This window comes from Thermobia domestica, chromosome 15, assembly GCF_964235325.1.
Source record: "Thermobia domestica chromosome 15, izTheDome1.hap1.1, whole genome shotgun sequence".
Taxonomy (NCBI): Eukaryota; Metazoa; Arthropoda; class Insecta; order Zygentoma; family Lepismatidae; genus Thermobia; species Thermobia domestica.
This window is the reverse complement of record NC_137468.1, coordinates 75,062,696-75,077,713: the sequence shown is the minus strand read 5'-3', so window position 1 is coordinate 75,077,713 and position 15,018 is coordinate 75,062,696. Positions and strand designations below refer to the sequence as shown.

Genomic DNA, 15,018 nt, shown 5'->3' with positions numbered 1-15,018 from the left:
ACTTTTGAGGAAAACCAACGTTTGTACACATTGTTCTAAAATTGCATTGTTCAACAAATTGGTTTCGCATTTCAGTTTATTCATTTATGCACAAATCATTGTCTGCAATCAAAATGAAAGGTACCATTTAACAAGAATTTTACCTACTTTTTTCCATTACAGACATCTATCTCTTATAAAAACTCATTTCAGATAATTTTGTTGTGTAGATACAATTTGCGAAAGCTAAGGTTCTGTTTTGCAATTTCACCGTTCCTTCCCGTTCCGCTTCACCCACTTACGAAGGACATTGGTACGATGATTTTCTAGGAATTAGATTTCCTCCTTTGCATTATGGCACTTTTACTCTAATCATCATCTATGTTGCAACATTTTCGAGCCATAAAATGATAAATACCCTCTGTGATTTCCTATAGGAGTTTTATTCTGTTCATCCGTTATTATCTTCAACCGTTTTCATATCAGTGGTACTGGGCGTTTTATCTGGTACAGGCACAATGTCTCGGCGGCCATTTTGAAAACGGTGACCCATATGAACAATCTTTTGCCACAACGCTGTTTAGTGTATGAAAATCTAATGAACGAGGTATCACTTGATTCATATTTTCGTTTAAAATTTCTAAGCTGGGCCCCCATAAAAGGCGGCCCTGGGGGGCACCGCGACATCATTCGATTTGCCCCATGGCTTTCCTATTTGAGTTTTTGTTTGGTTCATTTATGTTCAACCGTTTTCATATTAGTGGTACTGGACGTTTATCTAATACAGGTAACATATCTCGGCGGCTATTTTGAATATAGTGACCGATATGAAAAATCTTTTGCCACATCTCTTTTTAGTTTTTAAAGGTCTACCGAACGAGGTGTCACTCGCTTCATGTTTCTATTTAAAATTTTAAAGTTGGGCCCCGGGGCCCCCTTGAAGAGCGGCCCAGGGGGCATCGCGACATCACCATTCGATTTGGCCCATGGTGTTTGCTATTTGAGTTTTTGTTCAGTTCATTTATGTTCAACCGTTTTCGAGATATTTCCGTGGAAAGATTAAAATGGGCCACCTTATATATATATGGCACTCCTCATATATATATATATATATATATATATATATATATATATACAGGGTGTCACAAAAAGATCGGAACGGTGGAATATCTCGAGAAATACACGTCGTATCATAAAATACAAAAACACGTGGCAAATGTATTTTTAAATTCTATTTCGGGGTGAAACAATGAATTCACCCGGGTGCCCCCTAAGGGGGCAGAAGGGGGACAACTTGAAAGGTTTAAATGGGATCCCCTAGTTTTTAGTGCAGATTCAAATGCTACCTACAAAAATACGTAACTTTTACTGGAAAGCTTTTTGTGTATTCTTGACAGATGGCACTGTAATCGCAAAAAATCTGTTTTATTGAGTAACGTAGCAGAAAGATCGGGACAGGAAAATATCTCGAGAAATACACGTCCGAGCATGAAAAAACAAAACACGTGTCAAATATTTGTTCGATTTCTATTTAACTGTATGCAAATCAATGCTTCTTGGCGCCCCCTAAGGGGGCAAACGGGAGCAACTTGAAAAGTTTAATGTCGGGACAATGGAATATCTCAGAAATACGCATCTGGACATGAAATTAAACACAAATATATGGGTCTAATATGTTCGATTTCTAAAGTGTGTGTGTGTGTGTGTGTGTGTGCAAATGAAAACATCTGGATACACCTTAGTGAGACAGAGGGGGCAATTTGAAATAGGACCCCGCAGTTGTGATTGCAGATTCAGATGGAAAGCACACAAATATACAACTTTTATCTGAAAAGTTCTTTTGTGCTCTTGAGAGATAACACTATAGTGGCAAAACTAGAGCCGAACTACGTTTTATCGCTGTAATGCACGAAATGCGCTTCCGATCAAAAGATACAAAAAGACATGCCGAATTGTTATCGAAAATATTTTATTCTAGTCACCTTAGCAGGAAATAATCAGAGAAACAACTAAAGTTTAAAATTAAACATTCATATTGAAGTGGAAAGGCCTAATGTGTACATCAGATATAGCAACAGGCGATAAATTAACTACTTGTAGTGCTACACAGGAACAGCTACATGAACGTATCTGAGTATCTGTATATTCCCTCCTGGGTCTATTCTGTCGGTGCACCACCTCGCCTCTCACCGTCGGGGTGCTTGTTGGTGTCTACGATATTTCCCAGTAACCAGTGTGTTATAGTAAGTGCTCAAATTGCGTACCTTATTCGATTTGACAATTCCCTATTCGATGATAGAATCCATCTACAGCAGCCCTAATGAGTGCAATTTCGTCAATAATACTTTACCGAAGCTCATCTAAGTTGGTAGGGTTCCTTTCGTACATACGATTCTTCAAATGTCCCCAGAGAAAATAGTCCAGTGGCGACAAGTCGGGAGAACGAGCTGGCCACTAAGTTTCACCTCATCTGCCAGTCAACCTTTGGGGGAATTGCTCATTCAGAAATTGTCTAACATTTACACCATAGTGCGGGCCCGTACCATCTTGCTGGAACCACGTTTCGGCTAAGTTATCCGCTACAATGTCTCTAATTGCTCGAAGTACGTCGTTCCGCAGCATATCTTCATACTTTCCAGCATTCAAATTTCCGTCAATGAAAAATTGTCCAACTATGGAGGTGTTCATCACTCCCTCCCAGACGTTCAATTTTTGAGGGTATATGGTATGTACTTCAACCGACCAATGAGGATCGCAGTCAGCCCAAAATCTAGTTATGTCTGTTATGTTAATTCTAGTTATGTCTAGTTATGTTAATTCGAAAGTGGCTTCGTCTGGAAAACAATTCTAGTGAGAAAGTTAAGATTGTCCTCAATGCACCTCATCATCTGTTCACAAAATTCCATACGACGGTCGAAGTCATCTTCGTTTAACTCGTGTATCAGATGAATTTTATACGGGTGGAACTTGATTGCCTTCTGTGGATAGCCATGTGACTGATATCATGTTGTTGAGCACCTTTACGGGTGCTCAGGTGAGGGTTTTCAACGAAGGATAATGCAACGTCAACTGTTTTTCGGCCGTAGTCGATGACTTTGAACGCCTAGGAATTCGACGATTCTTTACACTTCCCGTTTCCTCGAAGCGCCACACGGTCCACTCGACAGATAACTTTGAAATGAGATCGTTTGGACTGCGAAATGCTTGGTTAAATAGCGTCCTAACTTCAGCATAGAGGCGATCATCCCATCCGCGCATCATCGAAATAATTATTCTGTCTTGCTCAGAAAGAGTGGCCATCCCATGTCGTCAAGTAGTTAATACTTGTCCAGCACTTGGAGATCATCACAATTTGACTTTACGTTCACCACGAAAGTGCACTTAATTTACAAGACACTTACTCACAATGAACATCTCGAATTGTATTCAGAATAAGACTTCGTGATAAGGAAGTCTCTGGCAGGAGTTCGATTCTCACTCATTCCACACTACTTGCTACCGTCTCTCAGCCGTAACAGGTCACTAATTTTGCACTGATGAAAACAGTTGTGCAGTGTCTTCCATGCAAAACTAACCCGAGGCTACTCCGCAAGGAACTAAACAGCAACTACAAACACAATTACCAGCTCTATTTCGATGACTTATTTGACATACATGTCGATGACTAACGTTGCTTCGATATAAAAACAACTCTTCTGGCATTTAGGGTAGTTTCATGCTTGTTTGATTTGATTTTAATGCCTCCGTTTCGCGGAGAACTTGGGGGCACAAAGTTCAATTTGAAATATTGCTTACGTGTTAAACTCCAACATTTCTGTGCACTTTGAAAGAAATATTTAGTTGTTGCGATTACAGTCATGGGCGCCCTCAGGCTTTTTCCGAGGAGAGGGAAGCACGGTGTTTCAGAAGACGGAAGCAGGGGGGCGAAACTACCATTAAAAAGGTAATTTTGCACAATGATTCTCACATGTAGGGGTAGTTTATCAAAATCAGGAGCAATTCCAGAGGGAGCAAATGCCCCATAATTCCGTATTTGTCAACGCTCATGATTACAGCTTGCAGTAATGGTAACTGCAATAAAACAATTCAAATAAACGTTTTGCAGGTATACAGTATTTGTATCTCTTGCTCGAAAGTACATTTCATGCGTTACTCGATAAAACAGTTTTTTGATATTACATTGTCATCTGTCAAGAACACAAAACAACTTTTCCGATAAAGTTACGTCGATTTTGTGTACAGCATCTGAATCTTCAGTAACAATTAGAGGTTCCCATGTCATATTTCCAAGTGCTCCCTCCACCCACCCCCTCTAGGTGTTGACCAAGTTCATTCATTTGCACACACGCACTTTAGGGATCAAAAATATTAGACCCATATATTTGTGTTTAATTTCATGCCCAGATGCGTATTTCTCGAGATATTCCACTGTCCCGACATTTCTGTTGCGTCGCTCGATGAAACCGAGATTTTGCAATTGCAGTGCCATCTATCGAGCAAATATGTTGCAGATAAAAGTTACGTATTTTTGTATGTAGCATCTGAATCTGCACTACCAACTGGGGGGGGGGATCCTATTTAAACTTTTCAAGTTGCCCCCTTAGGGGGCGCCAAGGAGCATTGGTTTGCACACAGTTAAATAGAAATTGAACAAATATTTGACACGTATTTTGTTTTTTCATGCTCGGACGTGTATTTCTCGAGATATTTTCCTGTCCCGATCTTTCTGCTGCGTTACTTAATAAAACATATTTTTCGCGATTACAGTGCCATCTGTCAAGAATATAGAAAAATGTCTCCAGTAAAAGTTACGTATTTTTGTGTGTAGCATTTAAATCTGCACTAAAAACTGAGAGGTCCCATTTAAACTTTTCCAGTTGCCCCCTCTGTCCCCCTTAGGCCTCCTGTATATATAGTGAGTGGACAACGAATTAGGAATTACAAACAAATGTGTATATTTTATAACTATATTTCACTTTGTAGACTATATTTACAATGCGCTTATCCATATTTCAAAAGTATATAGCTAATGTACATATTTACATATCACTGGCGACAGTTATTACTTGGTAGGTCCACCTTTTGCTCTAATAACAGCCATAATGCGTTTCGACATACTCTCCATACTCCGTGCTACCATTTCAGTAATAGCTGCTTCATATTGCCATACTCTCTTAAGGTGCTGTGTAAGTTCAGGAATATTAGTGCAGACTAGACTACTGACCTTATTCTTTATAGTATTCCATATCCCTTTGATTGGATTGAGATCTGGGTTGTTCCATGGCAAGTCCAACACTTTAATACCGAGCTGCTGCAGATGACTCATGATGAGTTTTGAAGTATGGCAGAGTGCTCCATCCTGCATGAAGATTCCATCGTTTTCTGGGTACCATTTAGTTATTTGAGGAAGTAGACAAGTATTCAAGATATGTTTGTACTGTTCCTTCCTCATAGTGCCCTCAACAAAATACAATGGCCCAGTGACATTCACAGATATCACACTCCAGATCATAAGTTTGCTGGGAAGCTTCACAGATTCCTTAACGCATTCAGACAGCAAACTCCTCTTCTGGTCGTCTCCACAGAAGTTGCTACCGATCTTGTATAATTTCCACCGTCAACACCTCGGAGAAACGCCTGCAACAAGGAAACGCATGGAGTAAACTTTATTTTTGAAAAGCAGTAACTGCATATTATTGTTAATTGTGATTAAATATTGACTATTCCTGCAACAGTGTGTGGTCAAAGCTCTGAATTCGCTCATAAAGGGATAGAATGAAGAAACTTACCTTTGACCAATCATTGGCAGTCCAATCTGTATGCATCAAAGCCCAAGATAAGCGCTTTTTCATTATGGCTGGTGTTAACTTCGGCTTTCTTGTTGGACGGCAGGATCGTAAACCACACTCGTGCAGTCTCCAACGAACTGTCTTTGTGCTTACATGACAACCTGCATCACTCAAGCAATTACGAATGTTCTGAACATTAGCCTTTCGGTTACACAGCGTAATATTCTTAAGCATTCGGTCCTCCCTTGGCGTCGTTTTTCTCAGTCACCTATAGTTTTGTCGCTTGCTGTTGTAATTGGTGCACCTAGATATAAGTCTTTTAATTCTTCCAATACTTTGTGGGGGGAAGCGTTACATTTCCTGGCTATTTCACACGCTTTTAAGTTAGATAATTTCATCATAACAGCAATTTCTTTTTTCTTACTTGGACTCAAGTCTCTTCTTTACCCATTCCTATTATTGTCTTATTAATCACACAGGACACTCCAAATTAAGACTATATTCACTTGGAAAACTCTAACGATTGCTCATTCATCTAATTCAGTTCCACAAAGCAACTTCCTTTCTCACTCTTGTGAATAAACTGAAAGATACAAACCTACACACACTATCAAAAGAAAAGCACTTGGACCTCAACGGCCTTTAACAGTGGAGCACTGATGTATCACTTCCGACAAGTCAACAGAAGATACTTACATTCATTTTCACTCAGACAAATAACCTATATGAATATACAGTTGCTACAAACTCCTGAAAAGGATTCAAACTTAACCAGTTGAGAATGCTTCAAGAGCATTGCCAGAACGAACTTAAAAAGAATGGAGAGATGGAGCAGGAAGGATAGCTGTCATTGTTCTTAGATGTAAAAATAAATAATTTTATCTGCACCTTCTTCTCTTTCTCGCAAAAATTAGCAAAATATCATCTCTCTAATATGACATACAGTTCTCGAGATATGGCTGCTTAAATATCTAGAAATTCGAACTTATTTGGCCAATATCTGGGGAACGATGGCCTGTTGGCCAGTAGACAGTCAGTGGCCACCGCTTACTATTTTATACCAAAATGTTCACCATCCTTTTAGATATTGATCAACACCAATATTATCTCTCTATGACTTACGGTTCCCGAGATATGGCTCCATAAATCTCTGGAAATCGGCCATATTTTGGCCAATATCTCGGGAACGGTAAAAGTGACGCGAAAAATTTAATTACTTTCTCTGATAATTTTTGATGCTTTATCGAATGCAGGAATCGAAATTTAAAAAATCTCAAACAACAGACAGACATAGAGAATTCAGTAACGAACGTTGAAAATTCCTAATTCGCTGTCTACCCACTGTATATATATTATATCGTGTGTTCTAAAATTGGCGCCCACAGACCACAGAGCACTATTCTATAGGCCAAAATAAATCGAAAATATTATATGATAGTATGCCCTTCGGGGCCTCCTCCAGCTGCTATGGGGAATCAAAATTTCACAATGTGGCAACGTTACAGATATTAACTTGGAGCCATTAGCATTACTCTACGAATATAACAAGCAGTTGAATCGATTGTTACACTAATAAGTAATGCTAGTATCAATCGACTAGTAAAGTCAATCAATATCGACTTTAGCTTCCATCTGGAAAGAATCGATATAACTATTTGATTGATTGGTAGGTCTAATCTATGGTACTTTATTTGCGACGTTGCCATAGTGCAATTTGTCTCCAGAGAAGGTTAGAACATCCGATATATATTGAAAATATTGCTAATGAAAAGTGACTTACGTTGTGCCTCCTTGTGTGTTACGTTAATTCAATATTTCTTTCCTCTCTGGGAACATCATCATCATCATCATCATCATTATTATTATTATTATTATTATTATTATTATTATTATTATTATTATTATTATTATTATTATTATTATTATTATTATTATGGTGTTATCAAATCCTTACTTTCACATCCCCTGTTGGAAGTTTTGTATTGCTAATGAAATTGTATTTTTTTTATTACTGTTTTAGATCTATGGAGTTGGCAATGAGTGCCAAGGAACCGTATAATTACTTTCTACTCCTGAGAGCACTGTTCAGATCTATTGGTGGTGGTAGTCATGATTTGTTGTATCAAGAATTCTTGCCATTATTACCTAATCTTTTGCAAGGTAAATATTATTTTGTTTGCACTTTTGTAGACTAAAGTTTGAGCTCAATATTTAGTCTGAAACTCATATTATTTTTGTTGCTATTTCAAATTCAAGAAAGAGGAAGAATAATTCACTTTGACTGCAATTTATTTTTAGACTCGTACCTCTCCCGTCTTTAAAAAAAAAAAATTAAAAAAAAAATCCAAATACCCGGTCCTTTTATCCGCAGTAGATGATCCTGCTAGTTCAGTTGGGTGTTCGTCCATTCATTAGCAAAATTGCGTAGAAAAGGCGTTGTCGTGTCACTAAAATCTACCAGAAAATTTTCATTCTAAATTTTCTTAAATGATATAACATCATTTTTTGTATATTACAATATCCCACCACGTGTATGAGTTCCTAAGATGTTAACGAAAGGAAGGAAGAGAGAGAGAGATGGTTAGGTGAAACCATGTTTGAAGCTTGAGCTATTCGAAGAACAATAATTTTTGTATTTACTATTCCAAATTGAACTTACGAATTTCCTGTACTTGTGTTGAACCAAAATTCTTCGTACGGGAAGGTGAAGTAATAGATTCAAATAAAAATTCAAATGAGAATGATTCGTAGAACTGCATTTTCGGGACATTGTCTAAGAAAATGTTCTGTTGATGATGAACGATGTTAATGATCAGGGTTATACTTTTGTCAAAATTACCTCCCATATGAGAAAAGATAAGATTATTTTCGGGTTACTAAGATAAGAACAAATTTCTTTCTATTAAAGGAAAACGTAAAGAATTCCTTTGTTTTCCGAAAAGTGCATTTCGGTTTTTCGTCTTCTTTTTTTTTTAGACGCTTCGACTGATAGACTGTTGAGACAGGTCTAAGAAAGCAAAATTGTCAGATTGTATTGTCTTACACGAACAGTTACCGAAAAACCTTCTTTCTCAAAAAAAGAAACGAAGGAAGTGACTCCTAAACATATGCAACATGTTAATTCCTTAACGTTGTATAACTTTCATTAGATTCGCTGTTTTCTTGCTTTTATAACAAATACTGAGAAACTAGTTGCTTCAATACAGCTTTGATTCTACCGTCTGTAATGCCTTACGTTTTATAACTCATCCATTCTAAGTGTTGTAATGAAGGTGCCAGATTGGAGTAAGTCGCGAATTATCAGTAATGGAAAAATTGAAATAGAACATCACTAAGATGAGTTAGTCTGTACTATCTGCTTAAATATAATTATGATTTTTCGTTCTTTTTTTAGGCTTAAATAGTCTTCAAAGTGGTTTACATAAACAACATATGAAAGATCTCTTTGTGGAGTTATGTTTAACTGTACCTGTTCGTCTGAGTTCCTTGTTGCCTTACCTTCCAATGTTAATGGATCCGTTAGTATCAGCGTTAAATGGTTCTCAAACATTAATTAGCCAGGTATATATGTTTGATATGGAAATATTTTAAGTATGATGGTAAGACGCAAATTATATTTATGAATAGCACTCAGGTTGCAGTGAAAATAGGTACAATCCGCGGCAAAAAACCTGCAACATGAGAATGTAAGTTTATTGTGATACTACGCCTAACAGCACAGGGAATCAACATAACGTCTAAGTGGCACGAATCACGCCAGGATAAACCTCGGCGTCCTCCCGTGAACACTTATTTTGGAGCAAAATACTTCGTCATTTCACAATAAACTTACATGATTGTGTTGCAGGTTTTTTGCCGCTGATTGTACAAAAAATAATTATTATTTGTTTAGATAGCTGCTTCAGTTTTCTTTTACAAGAATAAGATCAGAAATGACGTATTAAACATCAAGTTAAGCCAATGATTGTGATGGTGACCAAGATCACAGTGCTGATCGAAACTATCCAGAGTTAAAAAGGATATTCGTCACGGTACAAAGGTAGGTCGTGATACTTGAGAAGTTTTCCAGTGATGTTACGTGTATTTACTAAACTTCGTAGCATTACAGTCCACAGTGGGCTGTGCTGACCAACTGGCTTTTGGTACATACGTTCCTTGTGTTGTTTTTTTCCCTTCCAGTATGTCTTCATAAAATTTTGAGAAACAAACTTCAAAGATACAAAAAGCAAACTGTCAAGAATCACTGCTTACATGTAGATATACTACTTAAGCATTTCAAACTAAGAGACAAAGTAAATAAAAGCCAAAACTTGAGAGAAAGGAGCCCAGTATCACATCGTTGAATGAAGTGAAGAAACGAAGTTTCCGCTCGTACAAATTTAAAGTAAAACTACATATAGCAGAGAGTGTTGAAGAGTGCTTTAAAAATAAATGAAAAGTAACGATACCAGACATCCCGATATACAAAATAGAATAATTAAATATAATTAAAATTAAAGTTGGTTTAAGATTTTATGAAGTATATACGACCCTATGTCCAGTAGACATAAAAGCATATATTTTTTTATTATTATTTGATACGTATTATTATTACGAGTTGAATCATATGAGTTCAGTCAAACTGTTGGTCCGCTGTTGCTCAATGATAGAGCTTTCAATACAATGCTGTGGATTTATTTTATTTGTAAAAATGTTACAAAATATTGATTATCAAAAGTAGTACTACAAAATCTTAACATACTTAGTAAATAATACTAAACAATTTACGAAATTTTCCCATGTAAGTTATCCTTAAGCATGTCTGACTTACTACTCAGTATAAATAGAAACTCAGGACGAATAGCGTCCAAGTTATTGAATCATTTTAACTTTAAAGAAAGAACAGAACCATGGCTTAATAATTCTGTAAAGTGTAAAGTGTAAATTGAACTGTATCTCACTACACGCAGGTTGAGTTATGGATTAACAATATATTCGTAAATTTGCCATGTTACTTTTTCCCCTTGAAATTTTTCGTCATTTAATTGTAATCGATATCTTAAGCTTCTGAACTCATAGCAAGTAATATCAGCTTCAGAGTTGTACTGAATTAGAGTGAAAAGGTAATTTACTGAAATCTTTACATGCTAATGAGACTACGAAGGAAGACGCTTCATTTAACTTTAGAAAAGCTTATTTACACCCAAATTGAATGTCACGTGGTACAAAATGTTCTTGTTACAATCTTAGTTAAACTTTTACATATATGTGCTGTAACTCGAATGATACGATAATATGTTTCTCTATATTGATTTTTCGTATATATCAAAACACACTTTATATTTGTAATCGAGTATTTAGCAATGTACAATCTGTGATTTTTTTCTTCAGGAGTGAATTTTGGAAAACATTGCTGTATTCAATTAATAAATCTGTAGAGATAGGTAAATGTTCATGATTCTCCTGGAGTATACAGCTACAAAGTTGTTTTTTGGTACGTATGTGTGCGTGTGTGTATTTGTACATCATGACATAGTATGTATTTCATTTGCTTTGCAACAAGATAAGATTCATTAGATTTTTTCATGATTTCGTAGTATAATACATTGAATTATCATAATATACTTACAGGGATTACGTACTTTGGAATTGTGCGTCGACAATCTTCAACCAGACTTCTTGTATGAACACATACAACCAGTAAGAGCCGAACTAATGCAGGCACTATGGCGAACATTGCGAAATCCTTCTGATCAGGTGGCACATGTTGCATTCAGGTAAAGTGTGTCCATAACTATCATTCTTTTAATAGTTGTGCTGTTTAAATTTTTGAAATCTAAGTTTGTAATGTCGTTCCACTTACGACTACTGTCACTGCATGGACGCTCAAAATAAAGAATGAATGTAGGATTAATGAAAAATGTGGAAAACTTACTTAATGTTCTGACTGTATTTTAAACTACTATTTCAGCTTATTACAACATTAAAGACACTATTACAGATTTACTAGGAGTGGAATGATAATTTTGTTTTTGTAAAGTGATTATAGTGGAAGAAACACAAAAAATGTTACTAGTATTATTATTATTCTATACTCTAATCTTAAATGTGAATTTTAGTTTTCTTGTAAGAAAGAATTTGTATTTTTGAGGTATAGAAATTCTGACAAATAAAATTCTGCAGTATCGTAGCTATATTACGTGAGCGTTGAGAAATATAGTATATGAATACTTTCTACACAGATGGTGTGAAAATTGAAATACTAATGAAATTAAACGAAATCTTTAGTTTAATGTACCGTGATTATACCCTTGAAAGGAGGCAAATGATGATTGTAAGTGAATGAGCATGAAAAAAATAGTGAAATAATAGGATAATAGAAGCAGAAAAGAAACATATTGTCCACCACAAGCTAACATGGCATGAAATTGTCAGTAACTAGAGATGAGCGTTCTACCACTGAGCCATCGTTCATGCCCCTCGTCACATTTATATTTGATGAATTGTTTGTATGATACTTATTGAGTACCATGTGCAAGGTTCCCTGGAAGCACTGTGGCTTAATGGGAAAGCACTCTGGTTCGAGCCCAGACAATATATTATTCTACCAATTATTTCGCGATCATTTTTTTTCCATTAGTCATCCGTCCTTTATTCTTTTAAAGGGCGTAATGAGACTTTAAAGATTACACTTTCTGTCCAAGTTCCCCTTTGCACCACCGTAAAAGAACGTAGTAGAGTATTGATATCAGTTTATAGGATATCAGTGATTCTAGGTTCGATTCTAGGAAGGACGGGACATAATTAAATATTCACCCAAAAAATGTTAGGTACTAAATGCCAAGAAACGCATGGTTGCTTTACATATGCTTGCTTGTAATGCTAACATTCGAATTGAACGAACGTGTAATTCAGTTATTTAAATACAGACACTAATACATGATGTAATTATTTTACCTATTCTTGAATTATTAAATGTTTACGTTCTTAGAGAGACAAAAACCTTCGGAACTGTTTCAGATTTTTCAGCGAAAGTTTAGCGATAGCGAGTTGAGCACCCATTGGTTTATCGCCAAACGCCAATTCGATTCCTGCATAGTATAGATAATGATAATCATAATAAGAGTTTTGATAGGTCACTGGGCAAAATTGAAAAGTTTCCACGGACCAAGATCTTCAGCTAACCTCTTCATCTTAACTTATCAATCATCTATCTTCCCTTTCTCTTTTCTGATAACCGTACCTTCTATTATGTTTTTCGATATATAGTTCCTTATCAAACGATACCAATCGCACTAGCTACTAGACCAGCAAATAGAGCAAAAAGTTTATGTGACTCGGATCCCACGTTAAGCTGTAGGTCTATGCTTCATATAATCACAGTGCTGGAGATAGACATGAAATTCAAAGTCAACAAATTGTACTTTCGTAGGTCTCTTCCAATGACTTGCCAAGTTACTCGTACCATTTCGACCGCCCCTCTAATGGCTTGAGGAAATCATCTTTCGCTTCGCATTTCTCCTATTATCATTCCACACAGCTTCATAAATTCCTTGCAAATTTTGGTATTTTGGTTCGTTCGTGTCTAAATCCCAAGGAATTCTGCTTCGTAAGATCGGAATAGGATTTCTTTTAACCTGTGAAATTATTTGCCCTGCAAAAGATCATTTTCATAGTTCATATTGCAGCAGACTAGCTGTTTCTAGCTGCCTTCTATAACGTAGAACCCCATCCGTCAAAACCACATTAACTAAGCTTGGGATTGATTTAAAGTTCTCATACAGTAACTATAATTTCTGCCACCTTAACTACTAGAGAAGCTGTTGCCACCTTCTTGGATATTATCGTCTAAATCCTCTATATACACTGTCAAGACCAATTTGACATAAGTGACCTTGCTGATAGCAACCTACCGCCGAGGTAGCATGCAATCCTCTTCATAATCTCCCATCCGAAAGATATTAATTAAGGTACCATTTAAAAATTCACATTTTTAACAGAGCATTTACATTTTCAGAAGTACACGCACAAAAGTCGTGTAGTGAAAATGATTCACCTTATAAAATGAATGAAGCACGAATAAGATAGAATTGCAACTGCTTTCTGTAGATCAAAAATCGGTACACAATTCTGAGTCAATTTTCGAAACCAAGACGAGAAGGTTAAAACTCACGGCTGAAAATTGCATTAGGGTATATTAGAAAGTCACAAATGGGTAAAGTAAAATTTTATATTATTACATTTTGTTTAATATTAGCTTTCCTGTTCGTGACTCCTGTCATTAAACGAATTTACCTCAATGAAAGTGGCATTTATCTGCGGTTGACAAAGTTATAATTGTCTTAATGTAAAAGTTGATTGTTAATTACTCCATGTGTTTGTTTATATATGTTACTTTTTTTTTTCCTACTAGGGTCTTAGGGAAATTTGGTGGTGGAAACAGAAAAATGATGATTGAGCCTCAAAAACTAGAATATAATGACAAAGAAACCGTAGGACCATCAATTTTGGCTCATTTCCAGGAACATGAAACACCAATTGCATTTCCAGTGGAGAAGGTGAGTATTTTATTATTTAAATATTATCTACTTTATTCGATAACATTTCGGGTTGTGTTTTTACTAGATGCTGTGTTTTCAGTATAAAAATCTGCGAGGCAGTCCGGTTAAATTACGTGACAAGTTTTATGGAGAACCATAAAAGTAATTTCAAATTGCAGAAAAAAGTAAGTACTGATTGATTATTGGTAAAAATTCCATGTAAGAAAATATTTAGTTACACTTTAGAAGAACTCTTGTTTGGTCAGAATACAAAATGACACAAATGTTTTTCTTCTTCTTCTTCTTCTTCTTCTTCTTACTGCGTGTTAAATGCTCACATTTATACTATGTATATCTTTCTTGTATTTGGAATAATAATAATAATAATAATAATAATAATAATAATAATAATAATAATAATAATAATAATAATAATAATGAGAAAACATATAAATTGTTCAGAAATCGTTATTTAATTAATCAGTAATAATTTTAGGACTCCATTTACTAATTTGAAACAGTGCTCTTTTTGAGAAGTATGTTCGAAAAGTGAAATGTAACAGTATAGAGAAAGAAAGAAAAATAGTTTACATAATAAATAACATGCTGGATAATGTGCAGTAGCCTGATTACTGGGGCAATAGAAAAATGTTCAAAAGTTTTCTGCATGTGAATTCCGATATACAACAAATAAATAAAAATCCCGGAAGCATACTTACCTTATAAAATTC

The 15,018-nt window shown here is 35.8% G+C and overlaps 1 protein-coding gene across 4 annotated transcripts in view; it reads left to right on the top strand.

Annotated features, from left to right (window-relative positions):
* Nipped-A (Transcription-associated protein Nipped-A) overlaps positions 1–15,018 on the top strand; it is a 207,852-nt gene that overhangs the window by 52,781 nt on the left and 140,053 nt on the right. For all 4 annotated transcript variants that reach the window (XM_081739846.1, XM_081739844.1, XM_081739845.1 and 1 more), the window contains exons 13-16: positions 7,789–7,928; positions 9,163–9,329; positions 11,379–11,524; positions 14,161–14,305. In XM_081739846.1, coding sequence (XP_081595972.1) covers positions 7,789–7,928; positions 9,163–9,329; positions 11,379–11,524; positions 14,161–14,305 — 598 coding nt within the window. The remainder of the gene's footprint in view (positions 1–7,788; positions 7,929–9,162; positions 9,330–11,378; positions 11,525–14,160; positions 14,306–15,018) is intronic.